Source organism: Paroedura picta, chromosome 10, assembly GCF_049243985.1.
Source record: "Paroedura picta isolate Pp20150507F chromosome 10, Ppicta_v3.0, whole genome shotgun sequence".
Classification (NCBI taxonomy): Eukaryota; Metazoa; Chordata; class Lepidosauria; order Squamata; family Gekkonidae; genus Paroedura; species Paroedura picta.
This window is the reverse complement of record NC_135378.1, coordinates 63,685,928-63,710,691: the sequence shown is the minus strand read 5'-3', so window position 1 is coordinate 63,710,691 and position 24,764 is coordinate 63,685,928. Positions and strand designations below refer to the sequence as shown.

The 24,764-nt window shown below is 41.6% G+C and overlaps 1 protein-coding gene across 2 annotated transcripts in view; it reads right to left on the bottom strand.

The window, feature by feature from the left end:
• Positions 1–24,764, bottom strand: part of PRSS12 (serine protease 12) — a 54,703-nt gene that overhangs the window by 25,091 nt on the left and 4,848 nt on the right. For both annotated transcript variants that reach the window (XM_077300456.1, XM_077300457.1), the window contains exons 2-7: positions 18,165–18,303; positions 14,064–14,242; positions 8,445–8,595; positions 3,821–3,999; positions 2,301–2,442; positions 1,106–1,302 (exon numbers count right to left, since the gene is read on the bottom strand). In XM_077300456.1, coding sequence (XP_077156571.1) covers positions 1,106–1,302; positions 2,301–2,442; positions 3,821–3,999; positions 8,445–8,595; positions 14,064–14,242; positions 18,165–18,303 — 987 coding nt within the window. The remainder of the gene's footprint in view (positions 1–1,105; positions 1,303–2,300; positions 2,443–3,820; positions 4,000–8,444; positions 8,596–14,063; positions 14,243–18,164; positions 18,304–24,764) is intronic.

The window sequence follows — 24,764 nt, the reverse complement described above, 5'->3', positions numbered from 1 at the left end:
CTCTACTCCTATTACTTAGACAGCTATTCAGGATGCCAGCTTTAAAAGTGTGCACTTTTTTTACTGTCAACCAACTTGTTATGTTGCAGAAGATTCATTTACAACCATGAAATTGATACAACTCTCAGGTAACCAAAGGGAATTTTAACATATGAATATACTTAATCATACCAGACTTTTTCCAGCTCAGGTTAGGTTTCATTGGATCATAAGTACAGCAGTACAGATGGTTTGTGTCTCCCTATGTGAGCAGGCACCCCGATACGAATTCCTGCTATGCTGTTTCTGAAAATCCTTATTTCTAGAAAACACACTTTGTCTCTCCCACACAGAAAGTCTATGTTATTGTTGGGATAATTTAACCTTTGGGACACTGAGAGGTGCAAGATGATACAAGAGGAAGCAAATAAAAGAGCAGAAAATATGGATGTGGAAATACATTTAGCAGAAGCAAAATCGTGACTGTGATTTGGAATGAGAAATCTAATTAACTAAAGGATACATTTTCCAGCACTATAATGTATTTTAACAACCTTTAGAAGAGGAAGTCATAATTTAACAGAAAGCCTCAACTTACACCACTGATTTGTTACTTAGCTGTACAACTATCCAATAGTTTTTTGTTAAGCGGGAGGGCAAAGTGCAGCTTTTAAACAAATTATAACCCATAAGCTGCTTGACTTTTCCGTCATCCACCTTTAATTTTAGTGAGAAAGGCAGACTACAAATAACATAAATAAAAATTAAATTAAATGAATAACTCCATATGCTAATTGGACAAAAGAGTTCCAGTTTAAAACAGGCTCAAAGCATGAAAACACATGACGTAATCTAAAGCCCTTTGTATGAACGTCCCCATCCATCTCAAAGATAGGACAACAGGTCATATATTCTCTTTATGAATGTAGGCCTGCCTCCTCCCTTGAAAAGAATGAAAAAGACCTTTGCACATACATCATAAACCCCATACTACATTGGGTTGCTGGAATTTTATGGACACTCCAGGTAGGTTGTAGTCCAACAAGCCATTTCAGATTTCCCTTGTTTCCTTATAGGTTAGCAAGGACATTCACTGCTGATGTTCTGCCTACAAAAGACAACTTACCCAGTGAGATTCTGTGGCTGTCATTATCTGGATAGCAACTAATTTGGACATCTTCTTGGTGGCTACAGTCATGCCTTCCCCATTCCCTCTTTGAACACTGGAGGATGGCAGACTCTTTTCCTGAGCAGCTGACATCATCCAACCAGATAGGTCCCTTGGCTTCTTCTAGGTAGCGTTCTGATGAACTTCTTCCATTCCTGGGCATGCACACACAGATTACTGTCAGTATATTGTAAATAATACAGAACACATTAAAACCAAAAAAGGGAAATAATTTCTTGTGATTTTAACAGATCCAGTGAACACCCTAAATAAAACTAGGTTCTATTTCCAATATAATTATTTTATTTTGAATTAATGTGTCTCAATGCCCACTATCTTCAAAGAAACATTCCTAAAATCAATTGACATTACCTTTTTTTAAAGCCCACATTCAGCAGAATATTTAATCACAAACAATGTAATATTCAGAGTTCTATACTGCATTCTTTTGATGGTGAAGACTGGTACAGATGTAATGCTGCAGATTGCTTAACTGTGTGAACTTCCTCTCCTCACCATGGTTAACTATTGCATAAGTTAACTAAAGATTCTGCTTAACCTAGGACTTTATCTGCACTGATCTTGATTATCATCTCACTTCATATTTCTCATATAAGCACAGGCCCAGACCATTGGCCATATAAATATCTGCTCCAGCAGAACCATTTTCAGAAAATGCTGAACAAAAGGTAGTCAGAAAGTGATTCTGAATTACTTAAGAAAATAATCTAAAAGGGTACTGAAATGGGGAATTAAGTGTATCAAATGAAGAGCATAACCTATCTTTTTCTGTATTAATAATGTAGATTATTCGCACTTTCATCTTTAATTTTGGAAAATAAAACAAAAATTCTGCTAAAAAAGAAAGTGATTCAATCAATGAAGTGCACCCTTGTCCCTCTCAGAACTCATTCAGAAGAAGGAAACTAAATTACTGGGGGAGGGAATAAAACAAATGAAATAACTTGACTAACCACTACCCCTTCCACAAAATAAATAAAATTCCCCAAGCTTCTTTGAGTGCACTCATGCAGTATATATATGTACATCCTGAAAAGCGCAATAAGGAAATAACTTGAAGCAATTCTGCACAGTATATGGCACAATTTGAAAAGAGTTATCACAGCGCTGCTTTGCAAACGGATGTCCTTACTTAAATCCCAGCTGCCGACAAACCACATGTGTGTTCAGTTCAGTCCACCCATCATCACAGATAGTGCCCCACTGTCCATTGTAAAGCACTTCCAACCGTCCCTCGTGGTTCCCTTTCCCACCTGCTAGTCTGATTGCACCATCTGTGGGTTTAAAAAGAATAAACTATGAAGGGAGAACTATGTGCATCATAAAATTTGCTGCACCATATCACTAGGCTAGGTGCCAGTTACTCACAGTGTTTATACAGAACATAATGGCAGCCAAGAGGGAGGGAAGATCCAATGAACCAGCATTTACCATAGTTCCTGCTATCCAATTCCATTATTCAAGAGCTTAAACAAACTTTAATCACTTGTAATATCATACTGTGTTGGATTCAAGCCAGATGGGTGTAGTGGTTAAAGAGTCAGCCTAGGACTCAGTCATAAAGTTTATGGAATGATCTATGACCACTCACTCACTCTCTCTCATCCATAACTTAATTTCACATGGTTGTTGCAGGGATAAAACGGGAGGAAGGGAGAACTATGTAAGTCACCCTGAGCTCCTTTGGAGGAAATGAGATAAAAATATGGTTCATAGGTGAACGCTGAATTATTTTTTCAAACCTTTTTAAAGGTTGCTCCTAATGGACAGGAGGTCCTTGAGAGTGAAGTCTGCAAACACCCATATGGCAGGAAGAATAGGTCTTCCTGCCCATCCACCCAGCTTTTTCATCCTCAAATCATCCTATGAAGCTGCTATGGGTGCCACTGTGAAAGGTACATGAACCCACAGTAACAGTTTTTAGAATGGATCCATTAGCAGGTCCAGTCCAAGGACATGAAAACAGTGAAGGGAGGCTACAGCCAGCCAGTTCTCATTGCATGCCATGGCAGTGTGTCTGGAAGGCAAACTCTTCTGTTGAAAATGTAACTCTAAATGCTCCAGTTATGTCCCAACAAACACTAACTTTGCACTGCATAAACAGAGCCCTGCAAGTATAACATTGTGGAGAGCATAAAAGGGAGGGGGGAGGAATCTATTCCATTAACTCTTTTTGTTCACAGTCCATGAGATCCAACACATCACGCTTACTTTGTTTGCAATTAGAGTGATGCCACCACTTTTCTGTTACAGTCTACAGAAGACAAGGTTAAGGTCCTATGGTCAAAAATTGTATTCAATGTAAACTATGGGTTTATCATACACAATTATTTACAAACACTGCACAGATGAGATTTCAGCAGTACAGGATAGTTACCTCTGATAAAGCTTTAAAAAAAATTGTACCCACTGTACAGGGAGGGGCCGCCTAGAAATCAAATAAATCAAATAAATATGTTGTCCCATGCTAAAGTTGGACACAGGAAACTAGCCTGTGGTCTTAAATGTTTGTGATGCCTTTTTTAGGCACATGACTGATGGATGTAGGTACACCATCCCTCCCACATAGGATTTCCCCCACTTTTTTTGTCTCTGTGCAGTAAAGAAACGTACAGTCAGTTTTTCAAAAGTTATCACAGTGCAGCCATCTACCTGCTAAGGGAGTGCAGGATACTCCTGCATCTTCTTTGTGACCACAGTTGTGCTCTTGCCAGGAGCTCTTTAGACATTGTTCTATAGACAGTTCATTTCCTGTACAACGCACTTCATCTAGCAACACAGGCCCTGAACCTTCTCCAAAATAAGCTTGGCTCCAAGCTTTGGCAATTCCCCTGTTCAAACACAACAAACATAAAAAAATCAGTTACAGCTAACAATCAGAACTGGGGATGGGCACAAGACAGTTCAGTTTTTTGAGCAGTTCATGGTTCACAAAGTGAAGTTTGTGAACTGATGAGTCCTCACAAACTTCCATAAATGTTGATATAGTTTGTGACAGTTCACGAAGAGCAGAAAGCCAGGCTTTAAATGGCTCCAAGTCTGAGCAGTCAATAGTTAGGTTTAAATGGCTCAAAGCCATTTAACTTCCTGCTTTTTACTTACCGTAAAAAGTTGCAATGAACAGAAAGTATGGAGGCAAAAGTCACGGCAAGCAGAAAGATGTGGCTTTTCAAGGGGGCAGAAAGCAGGGGTTTAAATAGCTCCAAGCCATTTAAACCAAACAGATGAATTGCGGGGAGCTCCTCACCGCTCAGTTGTTTGGTTTTAAACTCCTGCTTTCTGCTCCCCAACACTTTTCACAGGGAGCAGAAAGCAAAGGGGTTAAACATTAAAAAAAACAACTCACAAACTGATATGAACAGGTTCAGTTTGTGAACTGGCTTATCAGTTTGTGATTCAGTTCATGATTCAGCCACAAACCAAATCAAACCAAACTGCAGAAATGCAGTTCCTGCCCATCCCCAGTGAGAATCCATCATTCATTTAATTCTTGCTCTCTCTACTGCTTGGTACAAATGTTGCAATCCAAAGTGCTGAAAGTGACAGGCCAAGTGCATATAGACCAGTTATCTAACATGTATGCTGCTTTAAAAAAATGTCTTAAAGATTTTGTATTGCCCGTTTTCATCAATATATCACAATTAATTTATCTTTTAATATATTATTACACATACATTACTCATGTTCTTTCCCCCTTTTTTGGTCTCTGTGCTTATTTTAGGTAGATTTATGCATGACATTAGTAAGCAAAGCATCCTAGAAGCAAACAACATTTTAATCATTACCCAAAATTATTCTTCCTCTAAGTAGTACATTCTTTAGTCAATAATCCATCTGGTTTCAGTGACCACTGAAAAATGTTATCCTTGGCAGAGATTAAGAATGGATGCAAGGAGGTGCTAGCCTTTTGTACCAGGCCCCTTGTGGGAAGGGGCAGGGGAAGCTTGGCTTAGAGTACTGGATTTGTCACTTTGTCTTTTCTTGGGAGGATTGCTTTGATATGGAAATGGTTTGCCCTGGCACAGCTCAGCTGCTCTCAAATGGGCTTTTGGATTTGGGCTTTTGGATTTGGCTTATGGGCTTCTTGCTACCTGTGTTGAGTAGGCAAGGCCACAGACTTTGCTTTGCAGAGGCTCTTACCATGCAGGTAAGCCACTTGCCAACTGTCACCCTCTGCTTCTAGAACCTATGCTTCTCTTTCTTCCCCCTCTGCCTTTGGCATTTTAGCCACCTTGGCCCCTGTTGAGAGCTGAGCCTAGTTTAGGTACAATTCCACCACCCACCAACCTCCCCATGGGGTGGATAGCAAGTTTAGGTACAATTCTGAAGGGTTTTTCCCTGCCTTGCCTTTTGGAAGTCTGGGGCAGGAAGCAGCTCAGTTTTTGAGATCTGACTGCTCATGGGAAGAGGGAGAAGAAACCTTTTTTGCTTTACAGCATTTCTAGGTTCAACCTTGATACCCCACATAGGATGAGAAAAACTCTTTCAAGCTTTGTAATATACTAAGACAGATGCTGTCTTTACATTTGTTTCATCTGCCTGTTTAAATGAATTCCATTTGTGTGCAAACAACTAATAACAGGAAGAGCCATACAGATGTGACGTGCAACTATTCCTTGGATACCAAAGAAACAACCTTCTGCATCAGGCTTCCAAATTCCTTAGATCACTAGTTACATCTGGAAAACTGCCTGAGGATGAACAAACCCATTGCCTGGTTTTGAACCCAATCAGACTGGCTGGGAGAGGGGGGGGGTTGGCCTTAAGGCCAGGCCCAGGGAGGCCAATGTGGCCTCTCAGGCTGCCTGCCTGCCAGATATCCTGGGGGTGGGGGTGGGGGTGGGAGCCCATGAAATAGCCACCCACCACTAGGACAGGCGGCCCCCAAAGGCCTACACAGGCTTTGATGGAAAGCCATGCCCACACCTACCGCTATCCCCAGCAGGCCTGCCATGGCCTTCACAGGCCCACAACATGCCTCTGTGCCACCCGCCCACCTCCCCATGGGGTGGATAGCAGCACTGGTGTAGTGCTGGTCCCACTTCTCAGCCTCATGCAGTCTGAGTTGCCATGACAGAGAGCCTTCCACATGGCTTCTTAGTCCTGCATGGGACCAAGGCAGCAATATGGTTCCCTTCTGCCCACCTGCCTCCCTGTGGGATGAGTGCTGGCACTGTCAGAGCAGAAGGGCCTTCTGCAAGGCCTCCTGGACCCATGCAAGACCAAGGCCATGAGATGGTTCCCTGCCACCCGCTTCCCCATGGGGCGAGTGCCAGCGCTGAGGTGGTGAGGACACTGGTGCATCCCCTGCCTGTGTACTCATGGCTGCCATGGGGAGGAGGGGCTGCTGCATGCTCCCAGCCTCCTCTAAATCTCCTGCCCTCAGAAGAGGTGGCAGTGGCCAAGGAGTTGCCACCAACTCTCGCCCCCTGTCTCCTTCATGCTGAAACTGGTACAAGTGGTGGGGAGTGCACCACTGCCCACATTAAAGGTGGCCTGCGAGCTGCCAGCCACCTCCCAGTCCTTGCCTTGTGCCTGCAGGGAAAGGGGGTGGGGGTGCCGCTGCCGCTGGCTAATGAGGGCCTGTCAGTTCCTGCCAGTGTGGGGTGGGGCTGCCATGTTGGGTGGGGGCCTTCCACATGCCCTCCACTCTTCCTAGTTCCAGGTGCATTCCTGGCTGCTAGTTATAAACAATATAAACAAAAATAAACATCTTTATTTCTTGGTCTTTACATAACGCCTTTATACATCATGAAAGAAAAACACAAATATCAAAGGTTTATGAAAAAATACCACTGTATATTGTGTAAGGATGCTGGTGTCTGAAGGTCACTATTGTGATGTAAACAGCTGGATTTGGTCATCTTCCAATCTCATGGGTCTAACTCAAGGATACTTTGTACTCTGAGAATACGTATATATAGACTGTCAAAAGTTAGCAACCCAAATACTATATCCTACTTTTTATTTTTAAAAGCATACTGGAAAGTAATTAATTAGATGAGCGGTATTATCCCATTGTCACTGGCAAACTAATCCTGGTGGGTTTTATTGCACTGTAATGCCATATAAAAGCTTTGAGACTGTAGGTTAATACCAAGAGGCTTTATTTTACAATTTGCAGAACAACTCCAGCTGGATTAACTCTACAACAATGTACACTGTTCAGTCTGAATTTCATAACTTGATTCATTGAATCTTTCTCTTCTCTGTAAATTTCAGACAAGAATACAGACCTACCTGCTACAACATCTGGCTATTCTTTTTGAGATCATAATCTATATTCACATAAAAACCATCTGGCCAGGGGACTATTTAAAACAACTATCATTTACAAAATGCAGCAAACAAAAAGTATTCTAGTCATACAAACTTGAACGTAAAGCAAACATATTACCATAGTATATGGCTTGTATATGGAATTGTCAAGTACCAATAAATTGGGGTCCTCTAACTTGAGTTGGGTTGAGGTCCAAAAAGTGTGCTTGCACTCAGAGACCAGGGCTTCCTTTTTTCCTTCAACACAATTTGTTACACTGCATTGAACATCAGGAATGGGGCTACTCAGAAGCTACTACCCATACTACCCAAGGTCCACAGTGTAGACATTTGTACCCAGGCCTAGCTACAAAAGCTATGGGTTCGAACCCATCTTCATGTGGGAATTCAGCAGAGAACATTATGCTATTATCTACCAAGATTAGGTCCAGTGTGAGAAATAATAATGGGATAAGACAGAATGAGGGCACTGCATATTTTGTATCAAGTGACAGGACAAACCTTTCCAATAATCTTGTCCATATCCATAGATGACAAAAGTTGAAACACATCCAGATAAAGTAACCAAGAAATGCAAAACTCATGACTGATTCAGGATTCAACACAGTACAGAATCCAAGCTGAAAAATACCTTAATGGAATAATTTACAGACTCTCACAACTTAATATCACTAGACTTTTGGACACAGGAAAGGGCATCATGTTGTGAATGACATCTCCTCAATCAGTGATTAGAACCTGGCAAATTGTGCATTCCTAGACTGCAGAAAATACCAAGCCACAGACTGCCATTTTCACTGGAAGTCCTGCATTGTTCACAACATGTAGTTCTCTGTTGAGAATGTAAAATATTCTGTTTCTATGACAAGAGCATAATGGGTTCAGCTATCCAAGTTATTAAAATGTAATGCATGAGTTCTAATTGGATTGATCTTTTTTGTTCATTACTAATTATTACTTTTGCAACTGAATAAAAAGTATTTGGAAATAAACTTACCCAAGACCAAGCTGCCTGCACACTACCTCAGCATCAGCATCATCCCATTGGTCATCACAGATGGTCCCCCACTGACCAGAATGGTAGACTTCTACTCTTCCTTCATGAGCACTGCTCCCATCGACCAGCCGGATTGGGATAAAATCAGAAGCTGAAGAGAAACACATAATGAGAAAAATGAAGTTTTCACTTTCTAATTACCAACAACCACAAATATCCAGCAGGAGGTTCACATTTTGAACTCGTACATCACAGCAGTTCAGAGTCACAGACTTTGTCCCATTCTAAGATGGCCACAGACTGTGTAGCACAATAACATTTGTAGAATGTTAACTCCTCAACCGAAACAGAAAGTGTTCCACACATCATTTGCTTGATTGATAAATAAAAAACACAACCCTCAATAGTCTTTTCTCTTATTGATGTTGTTGAATAAGAACTTAAAAAGGAACCTTGATGGATCAGAACAAGTTGGATCAGAGAGTACAGTGGCCTCATCGATACAATCAATACATTCTCAACTAAGGTTATCCCTGAAATGGACCCTTTGTGGAGCTCTTCCTAGAACTGTAGTCACAGAATAACTGCTGTTACTGATATGGTTGTTCCCATGTTTCCTACCCCATGCCCCAAGCCAACACTGCACTAACTGTTAGTATCAGAATTTAGGATAGAAGATGATTTCAAACAGATAGCAGAACTCGGTTAAGAGACGGAGGGCTGAAAAAAGATGCCAAGATCGATGGTCACCGTGCTGTTTGGTAGCTGAGATCAGAATGCTAAGAACAGCTGTTGTCTCTAAACCCAGAAAAATCATAGGAGTGCAGTCCTGGAGCAAGTCCAAATCTGATATAAGTAAGCTTGGCAGTTATTTTTGAGACAGAAATTTAAAGGATGAATGGACTGCAATAGAAGTTTAAGGAGTTGGACTACTTAAGCCCCAGTAATTTCCATTCATTACCTTGTAAACTAAAACAAAGTGAAGGACTATTGTTCTGAGATTATGTAATGGTATAAATACACTCTTTCAAATGGCCTCCCTTCCCTACCTTCTGCTAGAGAAGAGTAATTACACTGAGATGACCCAGTGGTGTAAATGAAAAAGAAAACTTAGTTTTGCGTCACTGTCGTTCATATCCCCCTTCACTTGCTGCAGCAAGACTAAACAATTTCCATGAGAAGTCTAGGACTCACACAGGAAGCCATTGTTCAGATTACGTACGATTTTATTAAATATGTTGGTTTGATATATTTAAAAATTGTCTCTAATCCATATGTCATTTACTCCATTACCGTGCTGAATTTACAATTTGGTATCTTTTTATTTCTTTACAATGATAAATAGGACCATAACTTATTGAGTCTTCTCAGACTCAAGATGCAGCAATCGTTAATTTCAAAAACCTAAACATTGTCATAACCTGGCAGGTTTTTTTGAGGGGAGAAATCTTCATTAATTTAACTGTTGCATGGATGCAATACAGAAGAAGAATGAAGTGGAAACATACACAGTTCATGTTTAGTTCTCTCCAGCTCATTTGAACTGCAACTCTTACATGTCTCTGTCCATGAGATTCATAAGATGCCCCTACATCAAGATTCTGCACATGTACAAGGTGGCAAAGAAATTTCTGACTTGTATTTTGGATGAGCTAGGACCTGCAGTAATGGGTTTAAACTACATGTTGAACAATATCAGCTCGATATTGGGGGGGGGGGGAATCACAGTATAAGTAGTTCAGCCGTGGAATAGGCAGCCTCAGGAGGTGGTGAGCTCCCCCTCACTGACAGTCTTTAAGCAGCAGCTGGATAGATACTTATCATGGCTGCTTTAGGCTGATCCTGCATTGAGCAGGGGTTTGGACTAGATGGCATGTATGGCCCCTTCCAGCTCTATGATTCATAGAATCATAGAATAGAATCAAAGAATCATAGAACAACAGAGTTGGAAGGAACCTCCTGGGTCATCAGGACACCATGCAGGACACCCACAACCCTATCGCTGACACTGTAACCTGCCACCCCTTTGAATCTTCACAGAATCAGCCTCTCCATCAGACAGCTATTCAGCCTGTGTTTAAACATTTCCATGGAGAACCCACCACCTCCCAAAGAAGCCTGTTCCGCTGAGAAACCTCTCTAACTGTCAGGAATGGCTTCCAGATGTTTAGACAGAATTTCTTTTGAATTAATTTCATCCCATTGGTTCTGGTCTGTCCCTTCTGGAAGCTCCTGACCTTCCTGCTCTTCCAAACCATCTTCACTAGTTTTTATCATTTCATATAAGCAGTCCTCATCAACTAACAGGCAAACTCCCATATTTACTTAGACAGTCCATGAATATATCTCTCTAGAGCAATGGTTCTCAACGTGGGGGTCGGGACCCCTTTGGGGGTCGAACGACCCTTTCACAGGGGTCATGGCAGGGTGAGCAGCTTGGCTGGGGGGGGGCACCACTACTATCGTCGCTCCTCTTGCAGGTGCCCGTGCTGAGCTGCCAGCTGCTCCAGCAGTGCCTCCCGCCAGGTGCTCCAGGTGGGGGGCGCAGCTCAGTGGGACAAGAGGCAGAACTGAACAAAAAACCAGAAAAAACCCAATTTATACACATTTGTGAACAATGGATCTTCACACCATTGGTGAGTTTTGGTTTAATTTCTGTGAAAGAACACTAGCATAACACTAGTGAGACCTCAACAAGTGCCAGAGCCTTCTCAGTCTTGGCCCCCACCTGGTGGAACGAGCTCCCTGAGGAGATCAGAGCCCTGCCTGAACTTCCACAGTTCCGCAGGGCCTGCAAGAGGGAGCTCTTCCACCAGGCATTTGCTTGAGACCAGCCGACTCAGAACACCTGCTGGTCCCCCCAAACGCCTGCCCATGACTCTCCCAGAGTTACTGTTAACTGTTATTATATTATAATTGTAGTTTTGTAATCTTTTGATGTTTTATTGAAAGTAGTTTTGATGTTATAGTCTGCATAATGTTTCATGTAAGTTATAATGTTCTGTGTAAATCGCTCAGAGCTGCAAAGAAATGGGTGGTATAGAAATATAAATAAATGATAGATAGATAGATAGATAGATAGATAGATAGATAGATAGATAGATAGATAGATAGATAGATAGATAGATAGATAGATAGATAGATAGATAGATAGATAGATAGATAGATAGATAGATAGATAGATAGATAGATAGATAGATAGATAGATAGATAGATAGATAGATAGATAGATAGATAGATAGATAGATAGATAGATAGATAGATAGATAGATAGATAGATAGATAGATAGATAGATAGATAGATAGATAGATAGATAGATAGATAGATAGATAGATAGATAGATAGATAGATAGATAGATAGATAGATAGATAGATAGATAGATAGATAGATAGATAGATAGATGGTTGGGGGGTCACCACAACATGAGGAACTGTATTCAAGGGTTGCAGCATTAGGAAGGTTGAGAACCACTGCTGTAGAATGACTTCTGTGGTAAATGTGATTATTAAAAGGGATGGCATGATAATGGAAATCTCTGCTGTTTCTCTATGCAGTCTGATTCACACTTGTGTTTCTCCATATGTTAAGGTCGTACTATTGTTATTTCATATGAGAAGAAAAAAGTTGCATGAATTGACCTAAGAAGTTGTAAACACGTTTCATTCAAACCCTCCTAACACTATTCATTTTAATACATGGTAGTCACATAGCTCTCTCTAAAATAGAGACATGTTTTAGGGCATGCTAGCTTCAGTTAGAAAAGATTTTTCTCTGCACAAAAGTTTTATTCACCTATAAATATCAGAAGCTGAAGAAGTGGCACAAAAGGCCCTTCATGCCATGGTTTGACAAGGAATACAATCAAACCCACACAAGTCTTTATTTGCATCTCCAAGTAGATCCCGAAAACATACTCAAGTATGTGAGCAATATATACTCTTGCAGCTGGACATCCCATGGAGAAGTTTAAGTTAAACAGAGAAGTTTAAATTTCATCCATCACTTGGTACACCAAAGAGGGCTTCACTTGAAAGAAAAGGGCACAATTCACTTTCTTGGAAGTTAATGAATTGCTGCATGAGCTGGTATTTTTGGCCTAGACAAGCACACAACACAGCGTGCACTTACTCCACAGACATTTTCTCAGAGGGTTAGGCATGCCTTCCTAAGGAGGTGTAGGCAGCTGCTCAGGGATACATGATCTCACCCTCCAAGCAGCTACAGAGCTTCAGAGCTGCTCCTCCTCCCATTGACTAATGATGCTGGGTGTCATGGAGAAACCCCTATATTTTCCTGCAGGCACTGGGGTTTTCATCTTGGAGCCACAGCGTGCTGCTTTAAACCCCAAGCTTGAAAAGTTAATGACTGAGGAGAGTCAGATTAATTTGTCTTTCTTTGGTTTAATTAAATATTAAGTAAGTTCAAGAGTTTAGCACACAAGCCAGGAGAGCAGCCTTGTTCCTTGACAAAGATGAAGGGCACGGAGGAGGGGGGGAAGCAAGCAGATAACAGGATGAACAATTACTCCCTACATCATCATCTGAAAGTCCAGTGAAAAGACAAAACAGGCCGGAGAGCCACTGAAACTGCAGTCCAGATCCCTGGAGGCAGAGTCCTCTGTATGAACACGACCATGTTTGCAAAACCTCTATTGTGAAACAATTCCTGCTGATTCTGAATAATTAAGGCCAAACGAGAGATGTGTTTGAGCTTGAATCTGCTGCAGTCATGGAGAAAGCAAGATCCAGGGACATCTGATGAATAAACAACAAGAACAGGAGAGGAGACATGAGGTTCCCCTTCCTCTGCAGGGCTGCAATGAGGTAAGCCACAGGCAAGGGGAGGGTTCGGCACACCTCACTTGGGGCAACCTTTTTCTCCCCGCATTGGGTCTCCAATCACTCTCCACTTTGTACAGGGAAGGAACAAGCCTTAATGCAAAGTCATCAATTTTGGCTCTCAGTTTTCCACTAAGGGGGCAATCCTTGCCTGCATGCCAAGGAGGGATAAAGGGTGGGGTGGTGGAGGAATGAACACACACAGCCCACCTTCATGGAAACAAAGAAAAAGAGGACAGAAGCTAGTGCAGAACTCTTTAAATAGCTTCTTACCTTAGCCCAGACCCTCATGAACCATGTAGGCATCCCGCTGCCACAGCAAAAATGCTGAGAACCCAGTTTGCCCCAGCCCCTAGGGCAAATGCTGGCAGGGGCTCATGGGAATTGTAGTCCATGGACATCTGGAGGGCCGCAGTTTGACTACCCCTGCCCTAGGCTCTCAATGACACCAAAGCACCCCACAACCTTCCTTCTTCCTCCAGCCTCAACCCACCTCCTGGCCTGCAAACTACAGCCATCGGTGAGCTGTGCTTTTCACTTCATGTACCTTGGCACCATACTTGTTATTGACCCAAGGATGAGAAGCGAAACGACTTCTTCCAGGTTTCAAAATACAATATAATTCAAAAGAGGGGAAACAGTGATATCAGTCAGCACAGCCCTCATGCATTCTACCCCAAGCAATCGAAACAAGGCTATTTTGCACTGAATCTAGAGACGGCAACTACACTAGTTAACATAACACCAAATCTAATAAAGTATATGCATTTGTATTTTACCATGAGAAAAGCTACACACGACAGCAGCTGCCATATTTTGAGGACACATTCCACTTTGCCAAATACGTTTTTCACATAGCAGGATGTTTTCTTCATCGCCATGGCAACGGACATCACTCCAGTAAACAGGGATAAGGCCCAGTCCTGAGAATGGGGTTTGCTTTGCTGTGCCTCTTTCTCTGTGGGAGGAATAATAAATACAAGGGGTCAGAAAAAAAAAACTACAAGATAATTCCTCACCAATTTATTATTCAAACTAACAATTCCATGCTTCACAGCAGACCCTGCTTTTCCCTTCTTAGGGTAGTTGTGACCTTTGGGTCACAACAAAACAAAAATATACTTTCTGTATATGTAATGTGGGATGTAAGTATTCATATTATTTTAAACATGGCCCTATCAGCATCTCATCTAGTGAAGTTTGAGTGAATCATACACACATTACAAAATCTTCATATGTTCCACACATCTGTCTCTGTATTGTTGAGACATGTACTCTGGTTACCATGCACACTTCTAAATTTCCAGGTGCGTGCATGTATAATGCACAGAAGAGAGAAAGACCTGAAATAGCTCTTGAAGAACAGTTGGTTTTTGTACTCTGCTTTTTACTACCTGACGGAGTTTCAAAGCAGCTGGCAATGGCCTAACCTTCCTCTCCCTACAACAGATGCCCTGTGAAGTAAATGAGGCTGGGAGCTCTGTGACTGGCCTAAGGTTACCCAGCTGGCTACATGTGGAGGCATGGGGAATCAAACATGGTTCTACAGATTAGAGGCTGCCACTCTTAATCACTACACCAAGCTGGCTCTCTTGAGATCCACAATTTACCCCACTGAGGAGCCTTGCATGTAGGTTTTACTAAAATGGAAAATAGCAGCTTTCTAAGACCACTTCAGAGCCTCTTGTGGTGCAGGGTTATAAGGCAGCCGACACGCTGTCTGAAACTCTGACCATGAGGCTGGGAGTTCAATCCCAGCAGCCAGCTCAAGGTTGACTCAGCCTTCCATCCTTCCGAGGTCGGTAAAATGAGTACCCAGCTTAAAGGTAAAGGTAAAGGTATCCCCTGTGCAAGCACCGAGTCATGTCTGACCCTTGGGGTGACGCCCTCCAGCGTTTCATGGCAGACTCAATACGGGGTGGTTTGCCAGTGCCTTCCCCAGTCATTACCGTTTACCTTAACCTTTCCGGCCACTTCATTTTAGCAAAATGGTACGGGGAAGAGGCTTAAATAAAGCCCCTCTCCCTATACATTGTAGTCCTGATACAAATCAGGCATCAATACATCTGAGAATTAAGTTTCAAGTGTGGAACTTCCAGAGCACGTCCATCAATAGGACTAGGAGAGCAAACACAAGGGCTTTCGAACATGTGTTAGAGCCTCAGACTGCTTTTTAAATTTGTGTACGCAAAATGTCGGGAATCATAACTGCCAATATCAAGGAATTCTTTTGGTAAGCATGAACTGTTTTTCCAGTTGGCAGCTTTCAGACTAAATGCCCTAACCAAAACCCTCTCTTTCAAATTTAAGAATGTTAATAAGCTTTTTGGGCTTACATGCGTAAATATTCTAAAATACATCTGCACATGTATGCCTTTTTGCACATGCATGCCTTTAGACTGCTTCCTAGAACCTGTAAAAGAGTAGGGGGAAAGACTCAGTTGTAGAGCATCTGCTTCACATGCATAAAGTCCCAGATTCAGTCCTCAACAGCTCCCATTAAAACAGTCAGGCAGGAGGAGGTGTGAAAAACCTTTACACGACCCTGGTGAGCCACTTCCACTCAGAGACCTTGACAGATCAATAGTCTGACTTGGTGTAAGACACCTTCCATGGTTTAAATACCCAGAAGGCACGGAGTTTTACAGTGGTGATCATTAAATGGAATCTCTTCCGCAGCCTTTGCATACATTGTACTAGAGAAGATGAAGAATTGGTTCTTACATGCCACCTTTCTCTACCAGAAGGAGTCTCAAAGTGGCTTACCATCACCTTCCCTTTCCTCTCCCCACAACAGACACCTTGTGAGGTGGGTGAGGCCGAGCCCTGATATTACTGCTCGGTCAGAACAGCTCTACAAGTCCCGTGGCAACCCCAAGATCACCCAGCTTGCTGCATGTGGGGGAGCGGGGAATCAAACCCGGCTTGCCAGATTAGAAGATGGCACTCCTAACTACTACACCAAGCTTACAATCATAGAATCATAGAGTTGGAAGGGACCTCATGGGTCATCTAGTCCAACCCCCTGCACTATGCAGGACACTCACATCCCTATCGCTCATCTACTTGCTCCCTACACTGTTACGTTCAGGGAAAGACAGCAGACATCAGTGGATACTATAGCTACTGTTACCTTTAGGGGAACAAATTAGTTGCTCATTCTGAAATCTTATCAATCAAACCTCCATTTAATTGGAATCTGATGGCAATCTATATGTTACACCTTGAGAAACCGGCAAATAAAAATAATTTGTATTTTAACTAGATAAGGAAATGGCACAAAACACACAGCTGAAAGATTAGGCAAAACTCCCACCTCCAGATGGGCAGAACTTTGATCTCACCTAATCCACATATTTGTATAAATTGATCTGGCATGGCAGATTAATATTAGACATTATAGAAACAGCTTACTGTCAGTTTAAACTGACCATCCTTTAAGCGTGGGATAATCTCTAGTTAACGTCACAGGAAAAATATTCTAAATAAACCCCCTAAGGCTTAACAAAAAAACAAAAATCTGGGACATGAAAAAATAAAGCAGTGAAGCCATTCTTACTTTGTGGGATAGGGCAGAGTGGTCACATTTAGCAGATATGGGATTTCTATGCTATTAACAGAAGAACATGGGGCCATTGGACAGCACTGGCTTTCTATGATTGTGCTGCTGTAGTCGGAAAACTCTCTACTGTTTAAATTCCCTTTAAAGTGTAATGCTCTGTTCTGTACCCAAAATAGCTAGCATACTGCAGCATGCATTTTGGCTATTTAAATCCATCAAATTGTTTGGATTCCGTTCTAGACTTAACACAGTGATTTGTAAATATGCACAAGCATTTGCCTTCCCTCAGATCTTCTTTTCAGAATACTAACCGTAAGAAAGAGGCTGTCAATGACCAGAGGTGGCAGATCTTAATTTAATTACCTCAATCCAGGTGATGTTTATTTCCTAGGAAATATCTTCAAAAGTCATAATTGGTCCATTAGTCACACAGCTGCGGTACAACCATAGCATTTTACAACGGATATTTCATTATACTGATGCCAACATGTCAAGTTACATGAATTAAAACGTTCATATTTCAGTCTGTCAGGGATTACAATATAGCGAAAGCTGAGGGAAATCTGCCTAACATGTATATACAATTTCCTACCATTTTGCATAATAATGAATTAGTTTGATAAGCATATTCCTGGCCCCTATTTTCCCCAAACAACAAAAGTAACCATAGTGATTGAGAAAAAAGAGTGAGACAGACTGCAAATCAGGAATGGTGATGTGCTGGTAGCCTCAATAGTTTCCCTATTTGCACTCCGTAAGATACATCTTTGTGAATAATATCCTTCTTCTACAAAGTGAGCCATTTTAGGCACTATGATTGTTCCAGGACAAACAGAGCTTATATATAGGAAGCCACATGCAAACAATAATCACATGATAAAATCCTTCATGTACATTTGAGACCCTATAGCCAATGATAACTTCTTTGAACAAGTGTGCAGCTAAAACATATGGCAAGCTAAATTCAAGTTGGATGTGATTTCTACAAAAGAAATGGTAATAATGTATGAAGTTTGTGTTATTTGAACCATTCAGTCCCTATTATTTAGGCCTGAGAAAGGAGAATTAAAATCATAAAATGGTAAAAAAAAATAGAAAGTTAAGCTTCCTTGAATCTGAGCAGATAATATGGGATAAAAATGAGTAAGATAAAGTAAGATAAAGAAACGAGAATAGCATTTTAGTATTTAAAAACTTCTGTTTACATAAAAAAGAGGATGTTTTCCAAATGTATACAGTTCTGGTTATTAATTGTCTGGAAACGTTCTACAGACACTGGGTTTATGCAAAAGTCAGAGTTACAAGAAATTTGACTTACCCAAGTTCAAGTTGTTGGCATATCACCAATGCATCATCATCATCCCAATGATTGCTGCAAATTGTCCCCCATATTCCATTCAGATAAACTTCAACTGTGCCTTCAAACTCATTTTTCCCACCTCGAAGTCTCACTGACCCTGTTTCAAACAAAGAAATCAAATATTTCTCACAAACAGATATTTGTAGCATCTATAACAATCTTTTAAAGTGTATCCATCAAACCACTTTAGTACAAAAGTCATATTCTTGTTTCAGAACATTTAAAGAGGGATTTTTTTTTCTACTGGCATTCTTTGGTAGATTAGGCTAAAACAACTATTCACTGGTACGAGGTTTAGCTACTGGGTGTTAGATCTGGCTAGCATAAACTGCAGATTTAAAGTAGATCTACTTATTTCCCCCCACCCCATACTTCAGTTGACCTAGCAGGACATATAGTACAAATTCAAAGGAACATATCAATATGTTCATGTTGACAGTTGAAAGCCAGTGTAGTATAAGGGTTAAGAGTGAGGGGGTCTAATCTGGAGAAGCTAATTTGATTCCCCACTCCTCCACATGAAGCCAGTGCATACCTCCAGTGCATAAACGGTCATAGTGGTGCATATCACAATGCTTACTACAATGTAATGAAAAAATGTGTCTTAATAGCTTAGGTAAGAATGGATTCAAATGAGTAGCCGTGTTGGTCTGAAGTAGCACAATAAAATCAGAGTCCAGTAGCACCTTTAAAACCAACAAAGATTTATTCAAGGCGTGAGCTTTCGAGTGCAAGCACTCTTCGTCAGACTAAATTGATTACAAAGAGGGGTTGCACTCGAAAGCTCACGCCTTGAATAAATCTTTGTTGGTCTTAAAGGTGCTACTGGACTCTGATTTTATTAGGTAAGAATGGTTAACAATCTACTACCACAGAAATAAGCTCTCTAGAATTTTAAAAAGGCATTTTTTTTAAAGACAAAGATCACAAAATATACTCCCACATTAATTTTATATTTGTATCTTCTCTCTAATTATATCTGGTTTAAGGGAATTAGAAAACAATCACATGGATTATGTAACTTTTACAGTGACCCATATAATATTATACAGGACACAGATGCCAGAAGTTTATTTCAGGCCAGAGAATGCCTGACCATACCTGACTGTAATGAAACACCACTTTGCAAAGTTCATGTGAAATTATTACCTATATTTCCTCTGTTCTACAAAAGAATTAAATGAGGGCCATTCCGCACTGATTCTTTGTAGCATTCCTTGTAGGAGTGCGGCAAATTGAAATTGCTATTAATTTGCAGTTATGCACAACGTCGTTGACAATCTGCCACACTCCTGAAACCGATCAGCAAAAAGCGCTTCGTTGTAGCTCTTTCAGGGAAATCACAAAAAGTGGATTCACCCTCCAGAAAGCGCTACACTCTTGCAACCAATCTGCAACACTAGCGGGAAAGTTCTGTGCGTTACCATTGTTGCGGTTTCTGCAAAGTCCCTCCCCCTGGCTCTCTCCTCTGATCTCCCAGCGAAGCGATCGCCATTATTTTTCTCGGAGCGAACAGAGATCAACGCACCGGCGAGCCTTCGTTTACCCATTGAGGCTTCCCCGGCTGCAGTCCCTCCCCAGAGTCACCAAGCACCAAGCACCACACAGCCCCGTTTGCTGGTTTATTTTCCCTTTATTTTTCCCTTTATTTTCGGCTGAAAATCACGCCCATGCGGGGGGAGGTATTTCTTTTTCACTCGGGGGGAGCATGGCAATGATAAAACGGCAGCTCAAACACCAGTTGCTAGCTAGATTGGTCTCTCGGTTGCAACGAATCAACACAGATTCGTTGCAACGTGTGTGTGTGTGTGTGTTTTTAAACCTGCCTTAAAGGAAAAGGGGCTTTTCGGGAGCATGATAACAGCCGCCCATTGGCTGCTCGTTTGATCAACGGCCAGGGGCTGGACAAAGCTCAGCAATATCGCTTCCTGGCTAGCGATTTTTGCCGAGACCGGAAACCTGTGGGAAACTATAGAAACGCAACTGGATTCCACTACATGGCGGTGAGGAAGCTGAGAAGGGTGGGCATCTGGTAGCAGTGGAAGCTTGTGGCGCTCCTTGCCCTGTGTAGAAGTGAGGAGGTGGGTCAGGACAGGCACCTGGCATGGAAACTTGTGGCATTCCTTGGCCTATGCGAAGGTGGGGAGGCCAGCCAGAAGGGCAGGAGACCATCAGGACCCATGGTCCCTGTAAAGGCTGGGAAAAGCCTCAGTGGGGGAGGGCCTCCTTCCAGTGAGGGCCAATCAGAACCCCTGTGGTGCTTCCTGATGACACGCCAGCCCCTCTGAGTGGCCCTCAAAGAAGGAGGAATTATTTCAAAAAGAGTTCTGAAGACTCAGTTTCCCAGGGCAAGGTATGTGATATTTCTCTGCAATCAAAACAGTCCTCTTTAAAAAAATTCAGAATGTGCGTGGACTGTTCCCAACGGCCTAAAAACTAGCACAATCAGATGAATGTGAATAATATGCTCATACTTGTAAGCAGGAACAACTCTTTTTTTGTAGCAAATTAGCAGTCCCAACTTCCTTTTGATTCCAATTCTGACAGAATCAAATCTGCATATGAATTCTAACTCAGCAACTTCTTGTTGGACCCTTCCTTGAAACCATTTTTGCTGAAATACTGAAACCTGACTGAAGAGTTGCCAAGAAAAGGAGGATATCTTCCTGGCAGGAGAGCAGCAAGAAGTAGAAATTGATGTATTATTATGTATTACATACAACTGGTGGACTAATCAGCATTTTTGTACAGGTCATATTTTAAACAAAACAAAATGAAATATGAACATGACCTCATTATCCACGGACATATTTGTAAGAAGAGAGACATGGAAGATAAAGGACATCTCTTTCTGCTGCACCATTTAGTTTCTGTAATATAATATTTATCTTCCTGTATATTTATAAGAACTCATTCAAAAATCAAGACCTTATGCAGAGTCACAGCACATTTTAAGACTCATCTTCAGAAGAACATGCCAAGCATGCCAAAGAAGTCATTACTGGATAACAGCAACAATCAACTCAGACTCAACAATGAAAGTACTGACTATATAATGTGGAACATCTGCGATTCGATATATAAAAACATAATTCAGAAGAGGCATGAGGGAAACACGCTAGGAGAATCAAAGCAATGTTTCAGATTTTATCACTGCGGTTTGAACTTCAGCAAGGTACGTTTCTGACGTCATTTCTTTTGGGAATTTCAAAAATAAAGATGACTTGAACAGAGCTCCAAAAAACATACCCAAACATCAGTCAGAAACCAGGAACAATTTTTCCATGCAAGGAGACGGTCGTGGGACAACGAAAGCAAGAAAGGGATACCCAGAATACCAGAGGATGTTTGGATGGATAATTTATTCATTTAGAAAATTTATATTCAGAGACCAATAAAGCACAACCATTAAAAACAAGGTGAAGGCATTAAGACGCTAGTTTTGTGCCTTGGCCTACATCACACATCAGGCTGTGGAAAATACTAGGGCTTAAGCTCAAATGCTCTCTATAAATTGTTTGAGAACAAAGACTTAAGGAGGATTCATTCCCTACCTGACAACATGTTTTGTTCATATTGAAGCAGAGGCTATTTGATTACACTAGTAAAATTTCTTATTTACGTTTTTTGTCTCACGCGAACTCATTTTTTTAACCTACTCACCGTGTGGCCACATTTTAGTTACTAGCCTCTAGGTGGTTTTTAGAGATCTCTTGGTTTAACAACTGACCTCCAGGTCACAGAAATCAGTTCCTCTGAAGAAAATGGTAGCTTTGGAAAGTGGACCCTATGGCCTTATGCCCCCCACCCAAGTTCCTTCCCTACCCAAACCCCATCCCCCAAATCTTCAAGTATTTCTCAGCATGGAGCTGGCAATCCTAGATATAGAACTTTTAACAGCATAATTTAGCTTTCAGTTTCTTTGTGTTGATTACTCTGGAATGCTCAGTCCTGTACAGCTTTTAAGGGCTGTAAAAGGACATGAACCAAAGGGCACAACTCGCTCCCCTGCTTGCCAAGAATAGAGATTCCTGCATTATATATGTTCATCATCAGCATGAACCAACTTGCCTGCACTTTGCCACCTGAAAAATCAGTGAGAGAGGCAGAAATATGGACCATCTTCTTTCCTCCTTCTTCACTCTTAGTCCACAGAGTCTCATCTTACATTTTTGTGCAGCACCTGATCGCTTCATGCTGCCAAGAGGAGTTCTCTGGAGACCCTCAATCTTGACTCAGCATGGCTACCCTTCTGAAATTGCTTCCCAAGGAACGTCTTCAATACAAAACATTTCTTCCTGAAAGCATAAATTGCACGCCTTCTTTGGATTTGTGTTTATTTAAACTGGATTTTGTAAACCATTTCAGGTCCCCAGTGGCGTGAAAGTGTCTAAATAAATAAAACCCTGGATCACATCTTATTGTCTTATTTATACAAGCACAATTCAGAGTTTATTCCAGGATAGTTATGCAGAGACGCACAAGCAATTTTAGTGTTTAGCTATACTCAGCTTCTAACTATCAAATTATACAAACATGACTGTAGTTCTCTAACAGTTGACTACAGATAATATTTTGTTGCCATGCATCTTATTCCATGAGAGAAATGAGTCCCATATTGTGTGTGTGTTGGTGGGTGTGGGGGGGAGACTGCTTTCTACTGATATCCAACTTGAGTTCATCCCTCTGCAATATAAATATACCACAGGATGAATTCATGGACAAATTCTAAGCAAACAATAGCAATTGCAGGCCAGGGCCATCATAAAACATTATACTCCTTTCTACTGCATACTGGAAAAGGCTGTGAAAACATGTGTTGTGAATGCAGAAAAAGGAAAACTAATCCCACTCATTGAAACCAGCGGTATTTGAATGGGACCAACGCAGGGCTCTTAATAAGGTACGTAGCCTCATGATCCTAAACATTCTCCATGATTGTTACTGAGCTAAATTTAATAAACAATGGTTTGGAATACAATTATTTAGGACTCCAGAATTTCAGTGGGGCTGACACATGCCTAGCTCTTCGGACTGCACCCAGAGACTGTAATGTGATGTCTCCAAAAGCCAATTCATTCTGTTTATATTCAGCCTGGCAATTAGAGCTCCACTGGATCTGCCCCAAGTCAGAAGCACTTGATACCTCCTGTTACCCTTTACAAAAGGTTATGTTACACTTTTCCAATGCAAGCTGGAAGGGAGTGCTGATGAGATTTATTCTGCTAACAGTTGCCGTAGCCTGTGGATAAGCATGGGTGTATGGGTGACAGAAAGGGGGAAAAGAAACTCTGATTTCAGCAGAACATGTAATTCTATGCTGTTTGCAGAAGTCCATCAGATTCTACTCCAAATTCTATACAAAAACTGTACGTTACAAGAACATTTAAAGCTCCCGAAATCTGGAAGCCCCAAAGCAATGCTCATACCAGCTATGCCCTTATGTGCAGCGTTGCCTTTATTGATCAATGAGTTCCTTGTAAATAACAGAGCTGAAACGACTAGCTGAATTTGTCTTGGGTGTTGCTTGGTTGGGAATAATCAAAGAGATTCATGTTGCAAGGTACTGTCTTCCAAAAATCCAACATAAATAGTAATTTTCCTTCACTGCTATTATTTTAAAACGTTTTCCTAACATTTCTCTATGTGCAGAATATGCTGAAATGAAAAGGTGTCTTCCACACAGGAATGGGGTCTTGCAATTTCGTCATTCCTGGTTTGGCTGCAGATAAAACATGGCAGCAATGAGGCCTTCACATGGCACGTCTCCCTGCAGTTTCCCTGTCCCCTGGAAGTAGATTTCTCCCTCCCCTAGACCACAAGGACTTTTGCATTTTTAAAATAAAGTTGCACTAGATTAGCGTTATATTTGTAACGAGAGATGTAGCATGTTCCCTGAATTCCCACCTTTCACCCAAAGACAAAGTGGGTGGTATACCCTACCTGGGGGCAGTAGAAGGATTCAGTGGGGTGGTGAGGAATTTGGGGGTAGTAGTGGGGGCAGCAGTCTGAGACTTTCTGTCATTGCTGCATTTTCCTTGTGAGAGACATTCCAAGGCAGCATGCCATCGTTTGCCTTTGGGTAGTAGCAACCCTGGACTTCCTTGGTGGTCTCCCATCACAGTGGTGACCAGGATCGACCCTGCTTAGCTTTCTGAAGAAAACGACAGCTTCAGAAGGTGGGCTGGGTGGGATCGTATTCCTGCTGAGCACCTTCCCTTCCTCAAACTCTGTCCTTCCTGAGCTGCATCCCATATCTCCACGGATTTCTTAACCCAAGGTTGGCAACCCTTCCCCAAAAGTCTCAATCTTTGGGAGGCTGTAAAAGCTTTCTCCTTCTTGCTCCTGGCCATGGGGTTTCCATTGCTTGCCTCTTTCTCTCTGTCTCTCTTTCTCTCCCCATTGGTGTTTCTCCCCAATGAGGACTCAAAAGTGGCTTTTACAAAGAACTTATATTTTTCCCAGTCCAAAATATGGCCACCACACAACAACCCTAAGATAAGTATAGGCAATATAGAGTGTTTTGAATTTGCAGTAGACCCAGTTCCTGGAAAGAGG